This window comes from Magallana gigas, chromosome 3 (genome assembly GCF_963853765.1).
Source record: "Magallana gigas chromosome 3, xbMagGiga1.1, whole genome shotgun sequence".
NCBI lineage: Eukaryota > Metazoa > Mollusca > Bivalvia > Ostreida > Ostreidae > Magallana > Magallana gigas.
The window spans coordinates 23942591-23964674 of NC_088855.1; the positions used below are offsets into that span (position 1 = coordinate 23942591).

At 35.4% G+C, this 22084-nt stretch overlaps 1 protein-coding gene across 4 annotated transcripts; it reads left to right on the forward strand.

Annotated features, from left to right (window-relative positions):
- Positions 1 to 3: 3 nt before the first annotated feature.
- Positions 4 to 21381, forward strand: LOC105318687 (fatty acid synthase). Of its 4 annotated transcripts, none has more exons than XM_066079025.1 (36): positions 4 to 125; positions 2280 to 2344; positions 3115 to 3261; positions 3347 to 3521; positions 3633 to 3791; positions 4084 to 4228; positions 4518 to 4594; positions 4717 to 4832; positions 5625 to 5739; positions 5831 to 5974; positions 6655 to 6744; positions 6901 to 7083; positions 7175 to 7323; positions 7491 to 7599; positions 8060 to 8218; positions 8409 to 8573; positions 8783 to 8897; positions 9111 to 9391; positions 9899 to 10036; positions 10184 to 10302; positions 10437 to 10572; positions 10797 to 10929; positions 11203 to 11387; positions 11480 to 11698; positions 11793 to 11945; positions 12190 to 12393; positions 13743 to 13948; positions 14175 to 14384; positions 14722 to 15041; positions 15166 to 15398; positions 15993 to 16098; positions 17363 to 17483; positions 17616 to 17705; positions 19958 to 20118; positions 20227 to 20426; positions 21032 to 21381. In XM_066079025.1, the coding sequence occupies exons 2-36, from the start codon at positions 2285 to 2287 to the stop codon at positions 21226 to 21228; spliced, it is 5520 nt and encodes a 1839-aa protein (XP_065935097.1). In that variant the 5' UTR covers positions 4 to 125; positions 2280 to 2284; the 3' UTR covers positions 21229 to 21381. The 4 variants fall into 4 exon arrangements, 3 of the variants coding, with proteins under 3 accessions (XP_065935097.1, XP_065935099.1, XP_065935098.1); XM_066079027.1 differs by having other exon boundaries at positions 54 to 107; XM_066079026.1 differs by lacking the exon at positions 4 to 125 and adding an exon at positions 165 to 246.
- The last annotated feature ends 703 nt before the right edge of the window (positions 21382 to 22084 follow it).

The window sequence follows — 22084 nt, forward strand, 5'->3', positions numbered from 1 at the left end:
CATCGGACATAAAAAGCATGATCTGAGCGATCTTCCTTAAATCTCTTTCAGCGGATTGAAATGCTCGGCATATGAACCCAATTTGCATAGAGGACTATTTTAAAATTGTAGTGCTTAACATACAGGTAAAATATACAGATTTTTCTTTTTGAAATTCGCGCGCTGATTTATTAATGCACGCACGGAACGTGTATGCCGCATCAGAATCAGTTTGACTGTTGACTGTTTTACGGGGAAATCTACGGAGTACGGTACCCATGAATTATAAGAATGATTGTACGGTATTGAAAATGGGATTTTAAACTGTTTTATATTATTAAGTAATAAATGATGAAGTGGTGAGTCTCTGCACGATATAAAACCCAATTTTGCCAGAAATGCTAGAGAGGGGGGTTGCTTTCATTTCTGTAATTAAATGAGGAAACATAGCCTTCTGGAAGAAAGATATTGTAATTTAATATTCTTGAAACTTTTTTATTTCAACCATCAAAAATACAGAAATATATAAGATAAATATAGTGGCACACCTAAATCTGCCCCTTGCTAGTTGTTTCTATCATCGACATGCAAGATAAGTATGCAAGATAGTTATGTTAAACATGCATATGTTGACATGCAAAATATTTGCAAGCAGATCAAAACGATTTATGATAAAGAAAAAATTCAAACAATGACCTTGTGTGACTTCAACATGCTATAGATGCTACTTATTTATGTCGACATGTTAGATAAGTATATCAACATGCAACTTTTTTATGTTGTCATGCGAGATAAAAATGTTGACATGCAAGAAAATAAATTGACATGTAACCAATTTATGTTGACATGCAACATCTTTATGTTGACATGCTGCTTATTTATGTTGACATGCAATTAAAAGGTTGCAAGTCAATATAAGTAAGTTGCATGTTGACATGAATAGCTTGCATGTCAACTTAATTTGTATATCGCATGTCAACATATTTTTCTCACATGTCAACATAAATGAGATGCATATCAACATAAATAAGTTGCATGTCAACATATTTATCTCGCATGTCAACATTCATACACAAAGAAGTAGCATATAGCATTTTAAAAGTCAAATGTTGGCAATATTTCATATTTTTGGAGATTTTTTAGACTTCATATTTGCTAGCAATTTTCTTGCATGTCAACATAGTGTTATGTTACATGTTAACATAACAATCTTGCTTGTTGACATATTTGATAGAAAAATATTAGTTGCAACCAAGGGGCAGAATTTTCATGCAGTACTATTATACCATAATGAAGCAGAGCTGAATCTCTGTTGAGATTACGAATTGATATAAAGATAAGTATGCAGGTCATTTCTGTTTTTGTGAATGTTTTGTTTAATATTTATTTTATCAGCTACACATCCTTCCAAAGTACTGTAGATTCCTAATTAAACATGAGGAATTAATATCCACTTAAAACTGCGAGAAGCACGTCATCTCACAAATTCTAAAATCTTGCTTTTTCGGACATCTTTAAACTACATTAAAATGAGAAAAAAATTTGGCTTTCGTGATTATATGTACTCGCGATTTGATAAAAAAGGGTTGAATTGTGGAATTAAGTACTCACATAAAATAAGGAATCTACAATAATCACCCATTGGTAGAGAAGCCTGGTTGTACTGTATGTCTCTTTAATTAAAACCATCCAACACCATCAAAGTGTTCAGAACATTAAGAGTACTATACAGTCTATTAAAACAAAGATGAATTCAGCAAAAAATCTGTAAATAGTGAGGACTATCAGGATGGCCATATTATGTCCATATTTCAGGGATTAGATCAGTTTCATGTCACTTTTTACCTTGAATATAATCATAAACAAGGATCATTGTATTTATTTGAACAACTAATCTCTGTACCCAATAAAGATATCCTCTTTTAAATCTAGTCTTTTTTTTGTATACATTGATTTTCAATCTGTCTTTGAATACCTTGACCATTATTGTCAATTTGACCTCTTAATTCTAAAGAACACTACAGTAAGGTACTCTGTGTTACTAAGTTGGCCTTCATCTTCATCATATTTTTGAGTGAACAGGTGTGTGACTGCCAGTCAATATATCACACACAACTTTAGATCAAGCACTGGCATGTTAACCAGAGGCCCTGGGTTCAAGTCCCATTTGAGGCTTGACTTTCCACCACCTGTTACATTATGTTATTATGAATGCTTTGGTTTTTCAAAATCATGAGCACTGAAGCTCAACATTCTAAAGATAACATTTTAAAATGCTAACTACAATCTTTATTTTTTAGCTGGCATGGCTGAAGTATTTGTAGCAGGGATTGCTGCTAGGCTCCCACAGTCTGAGAACATTGATGTAAGTATTCTGGGTACTTAACCATTTTCATACTGATGCTTTCTAAATTCTTTAAGGTCAAGATCAGAGTGTCTTTTTGGTGCTACAACCATTATGACGTCATAATTGATTTGAAGAATCTTTTTCCCGTACTTAACGGCTTAAAGGAATTATGTAGAAAATTAAACAATTTCTTGACATTCTATGTTAAATCATGGGAAAAGTAATCCCGATACCTATATTCAATTTGACATCGTTTTAAAGAGAAGGTCAAGAGCTTGTTTAATTCTGTTTTGGGGGAGACTTTAGGCGTTCTAGATATTATTTTATTTGTCCAAAATGGACAAAACTATGAAATTTCTTCCTCTATTCCTTCATATTTCATTAAAAATTACAGTTTAAAACATGATTTTTCATTGTGTTTACCAAAAATTTTAGCTGCGGTACACCCTGGCAAACAAAGCTATTGTTATGAAGCATCATGGAAAAAATTTATATCTTAAATTTTATAAACCTGTAGGCACCTTTCATTTACTAGATCTTGACCTTAAAGTTATGTTTTTTGTAGAACAGTTTTATAATAAAGATGACTGTCAGTGTCATAATCATAAAATGTCAAATAAAACAGATATATCTATAATTGTTTTAATTTAAAAGTTGTGGTCCTAAGTGTACCTGCATGTGTACTTTATATTTTCAAAATCATGAACACTGCTACAAAAAAATCTTAAATGGGCCAAGTGACCAGATGTCCAAGGTTTAATGGTTTAAAAAGCATTGGATTTGTGCAGGTGTTCTGGGAGAATCTGATAAAAGGAAATGATATGATAGGACAAACAAGATGGCCAAAAGAGCTGTATGGGACACCACCACGAGTTGGACTGATAAAGAATTTGGACAAGTTTGATGCAGATTATTTTAACTTTGAAGAAACTGAGGTATTGTATATTTTTAAGACCTAGAAGATTTGCTTCCTTGACTGATATCAGATACTGTCAAAAAAACTGTTAATACACTCCTTAGGTTCATCACATGAATCCAATGTTGCGCCACTTGCTAGAAGTGTGTGCAGAGTGCATAGTGGATTCCAGCCTCTGTCCACCAGTGCTACAGAATAACTCCACAGGACTGTACCTTGCCTGCTTTCTGCCAGACAATGATCCACTGGAGACTTCAAGAGGAGCCAACTCAAGGCTTTGTAAGCAGAATTCCACTAGCTTTACATTTTATCACGTATTAGGTGTCTCTAATAATAAACTGAATTGCTTTCTTTCAACTCATTGAACTGTACTACTTGACTGGTTGTAAGGTACTACTGTTCCTACTCTGGCTGGTCACCTGATGGAACACTTTGGTCTCAGTGGACCAATGCTGACGGTGGACACTGGCTGTAGCTCCAGTCTGTCAGCAATGGAAATGGCCGTCAATGATCTGAGAGCCGGCAAATGTCAGTTTGCTCTAGTGACAGGTAAGGGCATCTGAGGTCAACTGCAAGGATTTATAAGGCTGACAACAATTTACATTCATGAAATACTAATAGAGACGTTAATTTTGTTAAATGACCATCCTTTACGGACAGGATGTATTATACTTAAAGTGTTTTGAATGTCAACCTGGTAGCCAAAGTGACGCCATTAGTTAAATCATCTATCAAATAATCCTATTTGGAAAAATTAAGTTTTGTTGAAAGTCAGACTTTACTTGTCATCATGACAGTGTTCAGTTTTACGTGTAGTGAATCTGATGTTCATTTTTTTAAGCTGTCAACCTCTTATTGAATCCAAGCTACCTCCAACAGATGTCACAGCTAGGCATGCTCAATCCTACTGGTCAGAGCAATGTTTTTGATGCAAAGGCCGGAGGATATGTACGAGCTGAAGGAGTGGTATCCATTCTTCTGACAAGGTGTCTTGAATGAATATCTTAATTTCAAACTTTAGTTATTGCTTCACAATGCTTATATGAATTGGTTGCCATAAGTTTTCTGCATAGCATATGATGTGTTAAGTATGTTAGACTGTGAATATCCTGTTTACAGGAAAACATTGATTTAGCAGATATCAGGTACTTCACATGACAATTTGATCTGTCTATGAATTCTGTTAAAACAAAAAATGATTAAGAATCACAGAATCATTAATGTGTATGAATAGTTATTCCTCATACATTGTATCAATATTGTTTCTTAAAACAGGAATGAGAGCATCTGTAAACGTGTGTACTTAAGCATCGTTGATATCATGACAAACTGTGATGGCTTCAAGTCAGAAGGTAATGCAGAAAATATTCATAGAATTGATGTCAGTATGTACATTGCCTCTAAAATCAAAATTATGTTAATATTCTTCTTTGATCATTTTTTATGCAAATTTTATTTTAACTGATCGTTTTAGGAATCACCTTCCCAAATAGTCAATCACAAGCAGATTTAATGAGCAAAATCTACAACAGATGCAAAATAGATGTAAACAGCATTTCTTATGTGGAGGCTCACAGTACAGGCACAAAGGTACCACATAGAAGGGTTTACAGTAAAGATGAAAAATTCTTTAAAAAATCTTTAAATCATCAGAGTCACTTAAATGTCATTTGTAGTCTGTGAGATCAAATGTCCTTGAGCAAATAGTTCTTGGAATCTACTTACATGTAATTATCTTTAAGATATTTAGTGTTTAGCATCTGAGAGTTCAAGTTTTACAGAAATTGTTAAAACCATTAGTGTATGCTCATTGATTCTTAGATGGCCATATAAGTCTATATTTGTGGAAATGACAGGGAAAGATGATAAGCAAAAGGAACAACTTATTCCAAAATTATGACTGTTGGCAGGAGTTTGTTGATCATCATACAGACATTAAATGTTCCAAGCCTTGGTTCGGAGTCTGCATATATATTTCCTACTCATGGCTGTTGGGTCACATAAACATAGTTATAATGAATTTTTATGCATGCTCTGTGACAGTTAGAATGCTACAACATATTTCATGTAACCTTAAATTAGATAATCAAAGGTCTTGCTTAAGTTCATGATCAATCTTTGACTTAATTTTACCCACATTGCTCAATACACTAATGAACAACAAAATACCAGTTTTGTCAATCAAACATGACCAGATGGTAGACTCTTGATGGAATAAATTGGTTGAGGTCACATGTGTTGTTCCAAAAAGGCAGAGTATGATGCATGTTTCAGTATTATCTGACATGGAAGTTTTAAGACAGTTATTTAACACTAGTGATTTCTTACATGATCAAATTAATTAACAGATCGAATAATTATACTGTCATGAATTGGTTATAGGCAGGAGATCCAGTGGAAGTAGCTGGTATTTGTGAGGCCTTGTGCAAAAACAGACAGAAGCCATTGTTGATTGGATCTGTCAAAGCCAGTATGGGTCACAGTGAGGCAACAGCAGGTAACTATCTAATAAATTATTTAACAGGGGAAACATTGATAATAAACTATGGTTATTCTTAAAACGGTATTGATATATTTTTTGTTTGCAGGATTTGCAAGCTTTGTAAAGTGTGTCCTGATAGCAAGACATGGAACTATTTCACCACAAATCAATTTCCAGTCACCAAATCCCAACATTAATGGCATTTTAGAAGGGAAAGTCAAAGTGGTAGATAAAGCTACAGCTCTGGAAGGTAACAGCAGTCTAGCAGTCAACTACCAATAAATGTATTGGCTCATAAATAATTTTTGCCCCCTTTTACCAATACAAATGATGAAAAATTGAGATAAAAGGTATTCATTGTCTCTGAATGAATTTCATAAAGATTTATTCACAAATATATGAAAGTCTCGATCTGGCACCTGAAAATGTGTTGTTACTGATAAACTTCAACATGATACATACATCATGTGTGTCACTATATAAATAGTGCCTGTTTTGGAGGGTAAGAGTTGAAATTGACACCCCGAGAAAACCATTGTCAACCGACGCGAAGGGGAGGCACTATTTATTTTATTATACTGAATGTCTAAATTTCAAAGAAAACTTTATTGCTTTTGTATTGGAATGACGTGAATTCTATGGCGAACCGTACGGGCATAATTTACGCGCATGTAACAATTTGTTGTGTTACCCGTTGCCACGTGTGTTGCTAATGCTGAGGGTAATAGAATGGATTATAACTGCGTCTTAACCAATCAGATTTCAGTATTTAACATGAAAGTGTGATAAAATGTTTTGTTGCATCATGAAACAAACCACCTGGTTTCATCTATTATGATTGCAATTTTCATGTTTCTTGATAACATTACTGTTATTAGAAATGACAGAAAATTATGTCTAATTTCATGAGAAGTATCAAACTTTCTTCAGATGGCTACATAAGTTTGAATTCCTTTGGATATGGGGGTGCAAATGGGCATTTGGTATTGAAGCCATACAGGAATCATTGCAGCAATCAAGGTGAGCAGTTAAAACAGACTGGCTACATTGTTCTGGTTTGGTAACCTTATATGGTTAATGATTTTGTGACTTTATATGGTTAATCTTTTGTTGGTTGCAAAGGCTTTACAATAAACACAAGGTTCAAAGTCTTTTATGATTTCATAATTTCCACAGCTACAAGTCACAAGTTGGTAACAATCAAAGCCAGAAATGAGCTTGAAATGGAGACCATCGTGGAATTTGTTCGAAAGAATAAAAATGACGCAGCCTCCCTAGCTCTGTTGTCACACTCCTTGCTGTCACACGATCCTAAACGAAAAGTTCGAGGATATGTAGTGACAAAGTCTGGACCAAATGGTAAAATGATATACAATTTAAAAAAAAAAGAATTACCAAATATTTTATCAGTCTAACTTGTGTTAGCTGCTGACTTTAATTGAAATTGTAGATGAAGATGTGCATAAAGTCTCAAATAACCTCTCTGTGATTCCTTCAATATGGCTGATTCTGAGAGATGTTGCATGGGGAAAACTGGACCTTTCTTCATCGCTTATGGACATACCTGTTTTCAGGAAATCTGTTCAACATTCTCAGCAGGTATAAAATAAAAAAAGATTAAAGAAGTTGTCAGCATAAAATTATTTACTTGATATTCATGTATAACACATATCAGAACTTGTAACAACAATAAATTTTCAAAGAATGGTTTAAAGTGAATGTACCTGGAGGTACATGAAAATTATATGAAAAATCAAATTTTACAGATATTGTCCAAAATTGACGATACATTGCCATGGGAAGACTTCTACAGAGGAGAGTTATGCACTGAAAATGTTCACCAAGGAACTGTTTTCTCTATTATCATCTTAATAGGTAAATATCTCCCTAACAAGTACAGAAATGTCACTACTGTCAGGGTTGTCTCAAAGACCCGGGGAGCGGGGAATTCCCCCGTCTAAAATGATGTAATTACCCGGCTATTATTGCTTCAACTACAATCTAGCTATAAGCTAAACCTTCAGAACTCCCTTCTACTTTTTTATTTCTTCCTCCTACTTCAATTTTTAGAGAAAACCCTGCTACTGTGCTATAAAAACAGTATCTTAAGTATCTTACACAATAGAAAATTAAGAGATAACTATTTACTCCTAATTTTTTATTGAGAGCTTAAGAAAAGTAATTATTAGTTTCAGCCTTAAACAAAATTTTCTTATGGTGATGGAAAAATTTATAAAATCCAATTTTAATTACCTCTTGGCATGTTTGCATAAAATGCACTGTTTTATCATTCAGCAATGATTCCATTGATAAATTTTTTTATCATTTTGAAAAGGCATTGTGGACATAATGAGAGAAACAAAACTTCAGATTCAAGGAGTAGTTGGATGTGGGCTGTCAGAAATTGTAGCTGCATATCAAGATGGCTGCCTTTCCAGGGAACAGTGTGTTGGACTGGCATACTTGATTGGGAAACTTCTCAAAGAATTCTCTAGTATCTATCTTTATAAATTAAAGAGATTTTTCAATTCTTTAAGGCATTTTTACCATAACGCTTCACTGTAGTATACATATACACGTACATGCAATTGAAGTAGACTTTAACAATCTTGAGCACATACTGACACTTCTGAGATTAAAAAGTGAAGAATTTGTTAAATACATGTACAATGGTTTTCTGACAGATCTTGGAAAGACACAGTCTGTGTACAGAGTGACTCTGGATCCAGATGAGATCTACTGCCTGGGTCCCTTCACCCGGGTCTTATCAACGGTCTCTCAGGACACTTTTGTTATAGCGGTGGAAACCTCCAACAAGGAAGAAGTACTGAGGACAATTCATAGCAAAGGTCAGAATAACGTCAATCTATACGAAGCATTTAATTGTGTATGTGGGAAAGAAACCATATTTCCTATGATTTAATGGTAGATTTTCATACAGCTGTAAAGCCTTTCGCTTTATGCAGAAAAGTAACATGATGTGGACGTCCGAAGTGTTATTTGTATTTTCTTAATTTAAAAGACATCCCTTTGTTAAGTGAAATCTTTACTGTTTTAGGGGGTTACTACACAGAGTTACCTGGCAGACTCCCTCTGTACAGTGATTTGATGACCGAGATTGTTGATGGTTTGGAAAGAGAAGCAAGGGAGATACTACATAGCCCCAAGTACAGGTGAAAATAATTTTTTCAGATTTTAGATATATTAATTGAGCTTACCATAATATCTCTTGTATGTATGCACTTGCTTATTATGAGCCAACCCCCCCCCCCCCCCCCCCCCCACCCCAAAAGTTGGATATGAAAGACCTAAAATTAAAACAAAAAGATTTACCAATAGTGAAATCAGTTGTAACTTAAAATTATAGTATTTTAAAATGATCTTAGGTCAAAGAACAGGATAAGCCTATCTCAGGACTATGCCATTGGTTGCCAGTCCAGTGTGAGCAGTTTGTTTGACTGGGATTATTTGAGGAGGGTCCTGACCACACCTGCCACAGTCACTTCAGTGCTGAATACTCTACCAGTGGACACGACCCTGGTGGACCTCAGCCTGTCCAGATTCACCCATCCTCGCAGACTGGAAAAACACTTTGTGTTTGATCCAATTCCATGTGCAGGAGACCTCAAGTCTGTCTTGAAAGCATTTGGAGAGATCCATTTATTGGGCAAGTCATAATTTGGTGCAAGCATGTATATTTATGCCCCCTTTCGAAGAAGGGAGGGCTTATTGCTTTGCTGCTATCTGTCAGTCGGTAGGTCTGTTGGTCCACCAACAGTTTCCATTCATTTTCTTTGCAAAGGATGCAAATATTAAAATGAAATTTGGTATACAGGTTTAGCATAATAATATCTAGGTCAAGTTTGATTTTGGGTACGATCGAGCAATTTTCAACAGAGTTGTGCCCCTTGGATGTAGAAAAATTCCAATTATTTGTAGTTTCCGTTCATTTCTTCGCAGATGTTACCAAGGGAGGGGGGGCATAAGTGTTTTATAAACATCTCTTGTATAACAATTTGAATTGATTATTTATATCAACAAATAGAGGAAAATTAAATGGATTACAAAGAATTATCCCAGAAATAGTGACACGTTTTACAATGACTCTTTTGAGAATGTTTTCATTCGAAGTTCTCAACCACCCCATAAAAACATATATTATATATTTTGCTAGGACATGATGTGTCGGTGGAATGTCTGTATGATTTGTCTTTCCCTGTGGATGTCACTGCCCCACCCATCAGCCCACTCGTTAGGTGGGATCACACTCAGTCGTGGTTAATTCCAGAGTGGCCCGAGTTCTTCTGCAGGGGTAAAGTCATTCTATTTAATTACACTACAAATATTCTGAATGATAGATTTAAATTTATCGCAATAGCAATAATAATTGGTAAGATATGTAAATCTTTTGCCATTGCATGGTATTGTGTATTGAGCATGTGGAGGGTTGAATTGACAGTGAAGGATGACGTGGAGGTTCCGTATAGTATCAGTGATATAGAGACCGACGGCATCCACTCCACACAGGGCCTGCTCCTTTATCATGCTCTGATCGCTATATCTGAAAAACATAACAAGGTATAGTTGCAGTATTTTGTATCTGTACAACTAGATTAGAAAAGAACACAGTTTGCATCACATCAACTTTTTATTTAAAAAGAAACAAAAACAAAATATAAAGGTATTATTAGATCCCATCAATTGTTTTTCAGACCCATGAACTGGTCAATGGAATGGAGCTGTATGACATGGTGTGGACTCTGAATGAATCCAGTCAGGAAAATCTTCTCAACACTGACACAATATATGTACAGACTGGCAAAAAATCCTTTGTGATTGAGAAGGAAGGTATGATGCATAATTCACATGAACATTTATGTTGAAAAAAGATGCGCATTTGAAGCCATTTAGCCCAAATGAATCTGCGTTATTCTTAGTTATACATCTAACTCCAATTAGTTTTTGTTACAAAAATGTTATGATGTATAAAAATCAGTCATGAAATCCAGTAACTTTGCTGTTTTTCAAAGCAAAACAAGAATAATACAGTAGTATCTTCACTTTGTACATAGGGGACACTCTGCTCCTCAGTGGAAAGTACAAGATATATGAACCTGAAGAAATGGTGACATTACCCAAAATACCCGGCTATGACCTTGATATTAATGAGAACCTGAAAGGCAGTAATGATGATGAGGATGACAGGTAGGGCCTACAAACTGTACCCAGGACTCAAGGCTTGTCATGCTGAGGAAAATGAGTGCTTGTTCTCAACCCACTATTTCTGAATAAAAGATGATGCATATACAATTAAAACCTGGCTATATTACAGAAACATCAAATCTTTCACATGCTGTATTTCCATGCTGACATTGTGCTGACTTAACTGAACCATTGTTATTTTGTTTAGTCACATATACTGAGATGAACACAGGGTACCGGTACACATTGAACCTGAATTCCTGTTGTTAATTATAGGTTCTTCTTGGAGAAGACAGAAATCATGTGGGAGGATGGCTGGCTGGATTTCCTGGATACTTTGTTGGAGTTCTCCACCCAGGGGTTAGAGGGACCACTTCTGAGGATCTGGATCAGCCCCAGCTTACACATGAAGGAAGTCAAGGACTGTGCCAACATGCTCGCAGTAGTGGAGAGATGTTCAGGTTTGTTGTTATACCGTTTATGACATGTTTATATTATGTTCTTTGTAATTTATAAAAAATGTCTAAAAAAATGTATACTTCAAATTTTTTAGGACTTAGCAAGGCAGGTGGCGTGGTTTTCCACACTAAAGTGAGTCAACTGAAGAACAGAAACACACAGAGAGTGGCAAATTTAGAAGGAGTAGAAAATTCCCGAGTCAGCCTGTTGATGGTGTACTCCATAGACTCGGTGTCAGAGGAGAACCACAGAGTACTGATTTACCAGGGGGAAAACGCAAAGGAACAAGTCATTGGGATTGTGTTGATTACAGGTTGGGTAGTAAATCTTGTTTTGATAGAAACTGCATGTGCACATGTATCAAATCAAATTTTGATTGTTAAATTTCTTGTGTGAATTTCATACAGAAAGAGGAGTTGAAGGACGAGAATTCCCCCTAAGTATGGGTTGGACACCAAAAGACCTGGAGCAGTTGATTCCATACATGTTAGCAGTGTATCTACTTCTGGATGTTGCAAAAATCAAAGAAAACAATTCACTTTTGATACTGCCTCCTATTGGTAAATCTTACAGCAAAACATACTCATTTATTTTCAGAAAATTGCATAAAGCTCTAAACACCAGTCTAATATTAAAGGTAACATAACTTTTATTGAAAATAATAGGTTTATTTAACCCAATATCAGCTGAAGAATGTTTTAAAATAATATGGTGATGAAATAATTTTAGGACATTGTGTCAACGTTAATATACATACCGGTAATTAACACAGCAAAAGATGAATATAATTGTACTTTCTCCTAGATACCCTTTGTGTATACTTGATGGCATTAGCCAATGAGATGGAGGTCACTATATTTACATCCAGTTATGATGCTGAAGTCCGAGATGTGATTGACAATTTGTTCCCTTACGTAAGGGTGTTGTCGGGAGAAAGGCTGGAACAGAACATCAAGACACTAACACAAGGAGAGGGGTGTGATGTGGTCCTCCAGTTCACTAGTGCTGGTTAGTACCTCATTTAGATGTTGTAGTAGTTTGTTTAAATGAACTAGCTATTAGGTATATGACCCAAACTATGGTCTTAGTATATCTGGAGTGATATGTGTGTAAAGATAATTAGGGCCCCTCTCTGCGGGCACCTAATTGTGATTAGTCTGTCAGTCTGTCTGTCCTTCTGTCTGTCTGTCAGTCTGAGATCTCTTGTCTGGAGCATATCTTCTCTCCCTTCGGCCCAATCTGGCTCTTACTTCATCCACAAAGGGCCTTTTGGTAAAGGGTGTGCAGTGACCTTGAACCATGTTTCTAGGTCTAAGGTAAGGTTGTAGCAGAATTAGATGAAAAATCCTTGTCTGGAGCATATTTTCTCTTCCCTTGGTCCAATGCAGCTCATACTTTACTCACAGAGTGAGTGCCTATGGTCAAAGTGTATGCAGTAACCTTGAGTGATGTTTTGTAGGTCAAGTGTCAAGGTCATATCAAATCACACAAAAATCCTTTTTGTCCCCCGCTGCAACGCAGAGCTTGTGGGACTTTGTGACCTTGTAAGTGCTCTCATGCCTACAAATTTTGACGGATTTTCATTAAATTTATACCAAATGTTTATACCACTAATACTTTGGTCAAGTTCTTTTAGATTGTAGTATTTTGGATATATTTGCGACAGGAAAAATAGAAGAAAAAAAATGGGTGGTGGGGGTAAAAAAATGTTTCTCCCAACCTCCCTACACATTTAATTCTGTAACAGCCCTGAATGTTTGAAAATATTGCAATTTCATATACAGTATACTAAGTATACTGCTTGACCGGCGGGGGACCCAGGAATTCTTTTCTTGTTTAATTAAGAGCATATCTACTCTCCACTCCACCCTATTTGGCTCATACTTCACATAAACAGAGCTTTTGGGTTGATGGTTTGCAGTGACTTTGAACAAAGTCAGTGTGAAGTTAATGGCAGATATCTTTATTATCAGTTTTAGATCGTAGATTATTTCCCATTTGCTTAATCTCACTCAGGTTGAACAATAAATGCCTGTACGTAAGGAGTAAATAGATTGAATTCAAAGTTCTATGCCAGCTGGAAAATTTCGAAGTTATAGGTCAAGGTCAAAGCAAAATTCTCTTGAATGCTTTTCAACCTATTTTCTAATATTTAAGTGGGGCCCTTTGAGATGGTCACCATCTCAATGTTGTCTAGTTTTAGCTTGTCAATGTCCTTTTCCACAGGGTTTAATTATACATGTACTATGGTTCTAGGACATTGTGTCCAATATCTTCAACAACTTAATAAAGAAAGATCAAGAATGATGAAATCTACCTGAATTGAATGGAAATGGACCAATGATTTATCATTACAGATTTCCAGTCAGCCATTGACATGACAGCAGACAATGGGAAGGCGATATTCTGCACACTGCCCACTCCCCGTGAACAGATCTCGCTGAGCAAGGAGTGCTCCCTGGTGGTCCCTGACCTCTCCCAGGCCGTCACCAGCTTCATGAGGAAGAGCCTGGAGGACATTCAGCTGTTTTTGTACAACATGCAGAACGGATGTATAGCAGAGGTATATTATGTTGTTCTGTGACCACTCTCCATCTTCTCAGGTAGCAAAATAATCATATTTACCTTAAAAAAAAAACAGCACTATTGACTAATCGTAAAATATGGTAATTATAAATGCTCTTTATTTTGGGGTCAGCAGCTTAAATTGACTGAAATAATATGTCATATATCTTCTGTAAATGTTATATTTCAATGTTTCAAATGTATTCACAATGAAACCCTTCCAGATCTCCAAGGAAGGTTTTCCTGAAGTGCAGGGTCTGAAGTACAATCTGGCTGAGCGGTCACATTTTACACACCCAGTGGAGCTGGCTCAAATCCTTTCAGCTATTGAAGACCCAATAGTGAATGCTAACAACCAAAGCATAGCAGAAATGATGGAAGCAGATGTCATTGCGATGCAGAGATTACAAAGTGCAATTTCCACAAAACCAAAAGTAAACTCATATGATTAGATCTATCTTTACAGGATGAAATGATTTGTTTCATTTTTTTTATAAAAAAAATATCGAAAGCTGCTTTCTTTGTAAAAATTCTGGCTAATAGCTCTCTAATATGTATCCCTTAATGTATAATCTGATTTATACTTCAAAAAGCGCTTGTATGTACAGTTAGGATAGTGACCTTGAAGCAAGAGAATTAAGGTCATTGCCAACTATTTACCACTCCTTTACAACCTAATGTCTGGGTTTTTTTTAATTAAATTTGATTTGTTGTGATTTTCATCAACCCCTTAATGTTTACTTGATTTGGGTCATTCATATTTTCATTTAGGATTTTTCCCTTCTTGTCAATGACTGCTCCGACAAAGAAAATCAGTTTGACAGCTACAATCCCTTGAACATTGCCCAGACAGTTACTCCAGCCAAACTAAGCGGCAAGCCTTCAGATGAAGTCAGACTTATTTACCTGCCACAGATTAACCTTCAGGACTACGATGATGTGTTCGATACCACCACTGACAAACTAGGTATTCCTATGGTCACCCCAATTATTACAATCACAGACGAGACTGATGCAGTATCAAAGGTCATAACCTCTACTCCAATGTTTGGATTCACCGCCGATCACACAGATGAATTCACTAAAAACTTGTAAATATTTTTTTTTTTATTAATATTTTAGATAAATAATCAAATGATTTATATTTTGATTTTGTTCAAATGAACCTGAAAACCAGCTGCAAGGTTATGTGTTTGTTTACATTTTTATGCCTAGACTCCCTAAAAAGACGACCCACCTTGCGATTCCGAGGCTGACGATTCCTTCGGCTATCTCTAATTATAAGAAAGGGGCAAAGATGAGCCTGATTGTTTACTCCACACCGACCACCCCACACTTCAGTCCCGCTCTGAAGTCACTGCTGACACCAAGTATTACAGAGCCAACCATTGTCCCACTGAATGAATCCAGGAAGCGGCCGGCTTTGTTCTGTGTACACCCTATCACTGGTATGTCTGCTCTTGTCTTTTATTTCTTGCATTACCAATTTGGCTCATACTTTACTGACACATTGCCTTAGGGTAAAAAGTCAGTAAAATCCTTGTTCGGGCCACATATTTTCTCCTTATCCATGTCCGGCTCATACCTCACAGAAAGGGTGCTCTTTGGTAAAGGGTATGTGGTGACCTTAAACCATGTTTCTAAATCACATGTGAAAGTCATAGCAGAGTTCTTTCAAATCCAACATTGGACCACCATTTTTCTTCCCTTGGCCAATCTTGCATAGATTTGTCCATTAGAGTGGCGAATGGTAAAGGTTGCAGTGACCTTGAAGTATATATGGGTATAACGATCAGGTGGCAGGGGATAGTTTCGAAGGAAAGACCCGGGGCAGGGGATAGTTTCGAAGGAAATATACATATAGTTCTATGTCAAATGCAAAATTTTTCAGACAGGTGAAGGTCAAATCAAAGTTCTCTAAAATGCTTTCCATTCTTATGTTCATTATTTTAGTGGATTTATTTGAGATGATCAACATCTCAATGATGTTTAACAGTAGTTAGATGTTGGAATTATATATTTATTCTGCATATGTTTACAAGGAAAGCTGAAACTGCTAAAAACCCTTGGAGGTTTGCTCCAGTACCAGTTCTGTGGTATACAAAGAACCTCAATGACTCCTAATGATTCAATCCAGAGTGTAGCTAGGTAAACCTGCCTTGTTCTAGAAAAAAAACATTCTTTAACCTTGAAATGAATTTCCAAATAATACTTTGATGTTTCACAATAATGGTGGAGGCATATTTGATCAGGCTTTGCATAGAACACAAATAATATACCTATAATCCACTTTACTAACTCGCTGAAGACTTTCTTTTACCTTGTTTTGAAAATTTTAGTTAATTAACATATCTAAAATAAACAAGGTTTTTACAGGGAAATTGATTAACTTACTCATTACGATGTAATTATTCATGTATAAATTTGAAAATTCCAAAATGGTGAAAATATTTTGATTTTAATATTGACAGGTGTACCATACTACCTTTACGTCATACAATTTATTATTTCTTATTAAATGCAAACATTGCAATTAAGATGCAAGGGGTATAATGTTTTTGACCCGTTCATCAGTCATTCATTCAGTCAGTCAGTCAGTCAGTCAGTCTCTGATCAGTCCTGTTTTTCTGCAAGCGCAACTCCTCTTAAACTGCTACACTGAATTTCATAACACTTAGGACAAAATGAGTAGATGTGCATATTACCAGAAAATTCTGATTTTTAACCGGGTTTTCCAGCGGAAAAATCCGGTTATTAAAATGGTGAAAATGGCGTGCGGCTGCCAAAAGGGTACCCTCGTTGTACGGATAACTCCTACAGTTTTCAAGATAGGAAGTTGTTCTTTTGCAGATCAGTTGTAAATATATCAGAGGTGTGCATATTGCTAGGATTTTGATTTCTAATAATTTATTGAAAAAATACCAGCTTTTGAACTTAGTCATTTTTTTTCAAAATATTGCATATAGGGTACCCTCATTGTACGGATAACTCCTCCTACAGTTTTCAAGATAGAAAGTTGTTCTTTTGCAGATCAATTGTATATATATCAGAGGTGTGCATATTGCTAGGATTTTGATTTCTGATAATTTATGAAAAAAATACCAGCTTTTGAACTTAGTCATTTTTTTGCAAAATAGTGCATATAGGGTACTCCATTTCACTGGATACGATAAGTAGTGTTTATTAATTCAGGGTTGACATGGACTATGGATACAATTCACATAAAAGAAAACCCGTTTTGCTGTGACATTGACAGCTTTTCACTTGTATTAATTTTCTTTGAATTTAGAATTTTGTAGTACCGTTGACAAAGGAAAGTGCATAATTGCAGGAAGTTTTTCCGAGTTATATAACTAATAGAGCATGTGCTCTTTATCAAATTACATGTATTTTGTTGATTTTTTTATTATAGTTATTACAAAAATGCAGTACAGATGTACGACCAAGAGCAGCCTTACTATTTGATTGGGTATTCCTTTGGATCATTGGTTGCCATGGAGATGGCCATTCAGTTACAAGAACAAGGGTCAAAAGTAAGTACATTCTTAAGATGAGTTTACCATAAAAACAATTTTCAACATACTACACAGTAGTTGAGTTTTAATGAATTGATAAATTTTGGGTCCTTAACTGAATAAGATGTGTGTGTAATGTGTATTTTACAGGTTGGATGCCTGATTCTGTTAGATGGAGGTCCAGCTTACTTTCATAGTCAGTTTAAACAAGGAACACAGGCAGCATCCCAAGAAGAGGAGGTAAGTTAGTATTGTAAAGTCTGCTATATACTATGTATAGGAATATTTAAGGTCTTCCGTTTCCAACGGAAGACCTTATTGTTATTCTTCGGATTCTTTTTCTTCTTTTTTTTTCTTAACACTTTTTGTGCACGCGATATCTCAGAAATGGCTCAACCGATTTGCACGAAATTTTCAGATCTTACTACCTATGTTCTGAACCTTATCGGAAATTTTTTTGGTTGATGACGTCATTTCCGTTCTTGAGATATTGGCATTTTAAAGATTTTTAGGGGGTTGGTTTGTCTAAGAGTGTTCTCATAAACTACAAACGATATCAATTTCAAAATTTCAGGGATGATAGACAAAAGATTGTTTGTATGCACAAAAGCATTCATGTTTGCCTAGCACAAGAAAGGCTGGAGCTCGGTAGGGCTCGAAATTTGAGATATGAAAAGCGTCGTGAATTTTCGTGCTTTTCTTTGTTCATCTCTTTTCTGGAAAATATTTTGTTATGACATATAATGTAAAAAAAGTTTCAAGAAAAAGGGGCTGGCCCCTTCAATTAGGGACCTATAGGGGTCTAAAGTCTTTAATCTATAGCTCCTCACCGAGGGATATTTTGTAATAAATTATAGAAGCAAATATGTTTATCTTACAGTTATGAAGCCCAACAGTATAACGATTTTATCATGTGTTACGTGTGTCATGTGTTACGTAATTAGGGGTTTTTAGGGGTCAGAAGTCCAAACCTTTGATGCTCAATATCTCAAAATGGAGGAAAATTTTGAAAAGCAATATTGAACAAAAGATGCTCAAAATATTGAGCTTAACAATAGTCAACCATAATTTCTTTGTTATGCAGTCCTTAAAAGGACTTACAGGGTCGGCCCCTAAAACGACCCTCTCAAGGTATCTCGAGAACAGTACAAAATTTGTAATTACTTATTAAACAAAAAGTGTTTGAATTGACAAGAGCTTTCATTTGAAATCATGAAAAAGGGGCTGGCCCTTCAAATAAAGGGCTGAGGGGACTCTAAAGTCTTTTAATAACTTTTTACTTTGAAATATTTTCTGATACGTTATAAAAGCAATTATGTTTGTTCTAACGGTATTCACCTATACATGGCAATCATTTACTCCTATGTTATGTAATTAGGGATTTTAAGGGGTCAGAAGTCCAAAACTTTGATGCTCAATATCTCGAAACGGAGGAAAATTTTGAAAAGCAATATTGAACAAAAGATGCTCAAAATATTGAGCCTAACAATAATCAACCATAATTTCTTTGTTATGCGGTCCTTAAAAGGACTTACAAGGTCGGCCCCTAAAACGACCCTCTCCAGATATCTCGAGAACGGTACAGAATTTCTAAACACTTCTTGAACAAAATGTGTTTGAATTGACAGGAACATTCTTATGACATCTAGAAAAAGGGGCTTACCCTTCAAATAAGGGGCTGAGGGGGCTCCAAAGTCTTTTAATGATAACTTTTTACTGTGAAATATTTTGTGATACGTTATAGAAGCAATTATGTTCATTCTAAAGGTATTCACCTATATATGGCAATCATTTACTCCTAATATGTTATGTAGTAAGGGATTTTAAGGGACCAGAAGTCCAAAACTTTGATCCTCAATGTCTCAAAATAGAGGAAAATTCTGGAAAGCAGTATTAAACAAAAGATGCTCAAAATGATGTACTTAACAATGTACAACCATATATTGTTTGTTATCTGGACCTTAAAAGGAGTATTAGGACCAGATATAAAAACGATTTTTTCCAGAAATCTCAAAAACAGTAACCAATTTCTAAACAATTATTAGCGGTACACAAAAATACCTTTAAATAGAATGTATGAAAAGGAGCTGATCCCTCAAATAAGGGACATTAAAGGAATAGATAGTTTTTCACCCAATACTCTTAGATCCCGCCTCGTTTTCCGGATACGTTTCGTTGGCGCAGATCAAGAACAAGGTCATTCCGTATTCTAAAAATCGGTTGGAAGACCTCTTCGTTGCTCGCAACGAGATCGTGTCTAGTCACTCTTCTTTTCAGACACACTAAGTAATTACCAGGTCACCTTGGTTGAACGAATAGCTAGTGTGAAAGAAAATGTAGATGTGTGGTCTTGTAATGGACAGACATGCTTCTCTTTACACTAGTACTCTGGCTGTAATGAGTAGATGACCCCTTTTAAACAATAATTTTAATTAGTGATTACATATTTTCGTTAAAACCACTCAATTTGTTATATATGCCTTCTTCAACAGAAATTGGTCTACTTGGAGTGTGGAGCCCTAGTCAACTTTCTCCAGATGTATGCATCCATTCCAAACCACCATCTGATCATGAAGATTCTGCTCTCATTGAAAACAATACAAGAGCGCATTGATCTGGCCCTTGATATGACTTTTGGACGAGTTCTTGTCAGGTAGTTCAAAAATGAAATGTATGATTATTGTAAACTAACCATTTGCCAGAGATATACAATTTACTGACAAATAACATTACATAAATAGAAACCTAATTTAATTTGCAGTCCAAACCCAGCTAAATCCAAATGGCTCATCGCTAAGGAGAAAATGAAAATAAGGGGATTTCTGACTCCATGTAAAAGTTATGGCTTTGGTGATGCTGCAGAAGAAATAATTCGTTTAAAGAGACTAGAAGCTGCCAAAGATTTCATCAGTAGTGTACACATGGCGTACAAATACCAGCGCACAAGCCAGAAATTTAGAGGTGATTTTTTTGCTAATATAGGCTGGATGGGATCCTATTTAGGAAATAAACAGCAATTTATAAAGTTCACTGGGATATGAAGTTGGTTGGTCACGTGATCAAATCCCGTGAAGCCCGAAGGGCTTCTCAGTAGATTTGATCACGTACCAACCATCTTCATATCTCGGTGAGCTTTTTAACATTGCTATTTATTACTTATATTTAGATTTGAGAAAGACAAATCGTTCAGAACTGTTAAAATTACCAAGATTTATGTTTACAAAAATCCAAGCGATAAACGCGTGCTATGATCATTGTGACGTCATGAAAAAGTTCATACAGAATTGAATGTTTTCGCTATTCTATAGGTTCATATAAGGAAAACATATTTGCAAATGTAAATATTTGACAATAACTATACACTAATCTCCACTTATTAAATGCCTTCCTTTGTTCCCCACCAACTTTTGCATTAAATGTCGGCGTCATTGTTGAGGGAGGGTGAATTCATTAGATTTGAAGAAGGATACTTTACACTTTTATTTATGAATAGGGGAGGTATTTTATACAGGTAGGAACAAAGCAGGAGATTACTTTATCATATTTATATAAATATTTGCTTTCAGGGGACATTCATCTGTTGAGGGTGAAATCTGAACTGCCTCACTCTGGGAATGTACCACTGGACTATGGGCTGAAGGACTGGTGCACTGGCAATGTGAGTCTCCGGTTCTACAATGGGACACACGAGTCCTTCCTACAGGAGGAGGATGGAGAGGCTGTAGCAAAGGATATCACCCAAATCATACAAGACTTGTGTTGATTCCAATTAAACTGACATGCAGAGGCAAGCAGTAAAAGAGCCGTTTCAGTCTTCATCTATAAGAGTTTTGGAATTCTTTGCAATTTGTTTGATTATCAGTTTTGATCTACATGTAGATAGTGCTTAAATTATAAATAAACAAATTAATTTAAATTGTGTTTTCAGTATAAAAATATTTATGTTTTTATATCAATTGATAAATGTTTATTATTCATATAAGCTTTCAAATTATTGCATGTTGTTATTAACAGTAATACGTACAAAATTAGGATACCCGTTGTTTATTCATTAGTTGTATACTTTTTGCATGTTGAGATTCATTCCATGAAACTCAAAAAAGATTTACAGCTTTGCACATTGTTTGGAGTTAATAAAAATGGATTTACTTGAAAAAGGGTCAGCTGATGTCCTCTACACTAGTGACTTCTTATGTAAATACATTGTAATCATTGCATTAATTGTTTTATCAATTCTTTAAAAAAAATTATTGCACAAAAAATGAGAAATTATTCCTAGATTTAAGATATGTTCTATATGTACATCAAAGTTCATGTTCATTTTTTTTTTAAAGATGTAAGCATACCTCTGTGAAAATTTTATTTGTAAAATTACAACAAACATGCTATTCTACCTAACCGTGAAATAGTTTCCATGCTATCTTCTTATTGTGAATAGTCAATAGTAGAAACTATTCACCCGTTAATTTCAAAACACCTCTGGTGTAATCCGAGTTGCTACGTCAAATGCAAAGTCTGATAACTCTAATTTATTACCATCAAGAAAATCTGCATTGCCAAAAATATAGTTTTCATCGGTATTATAAAATACTTATTTACTGACTACATGTATTCGGACA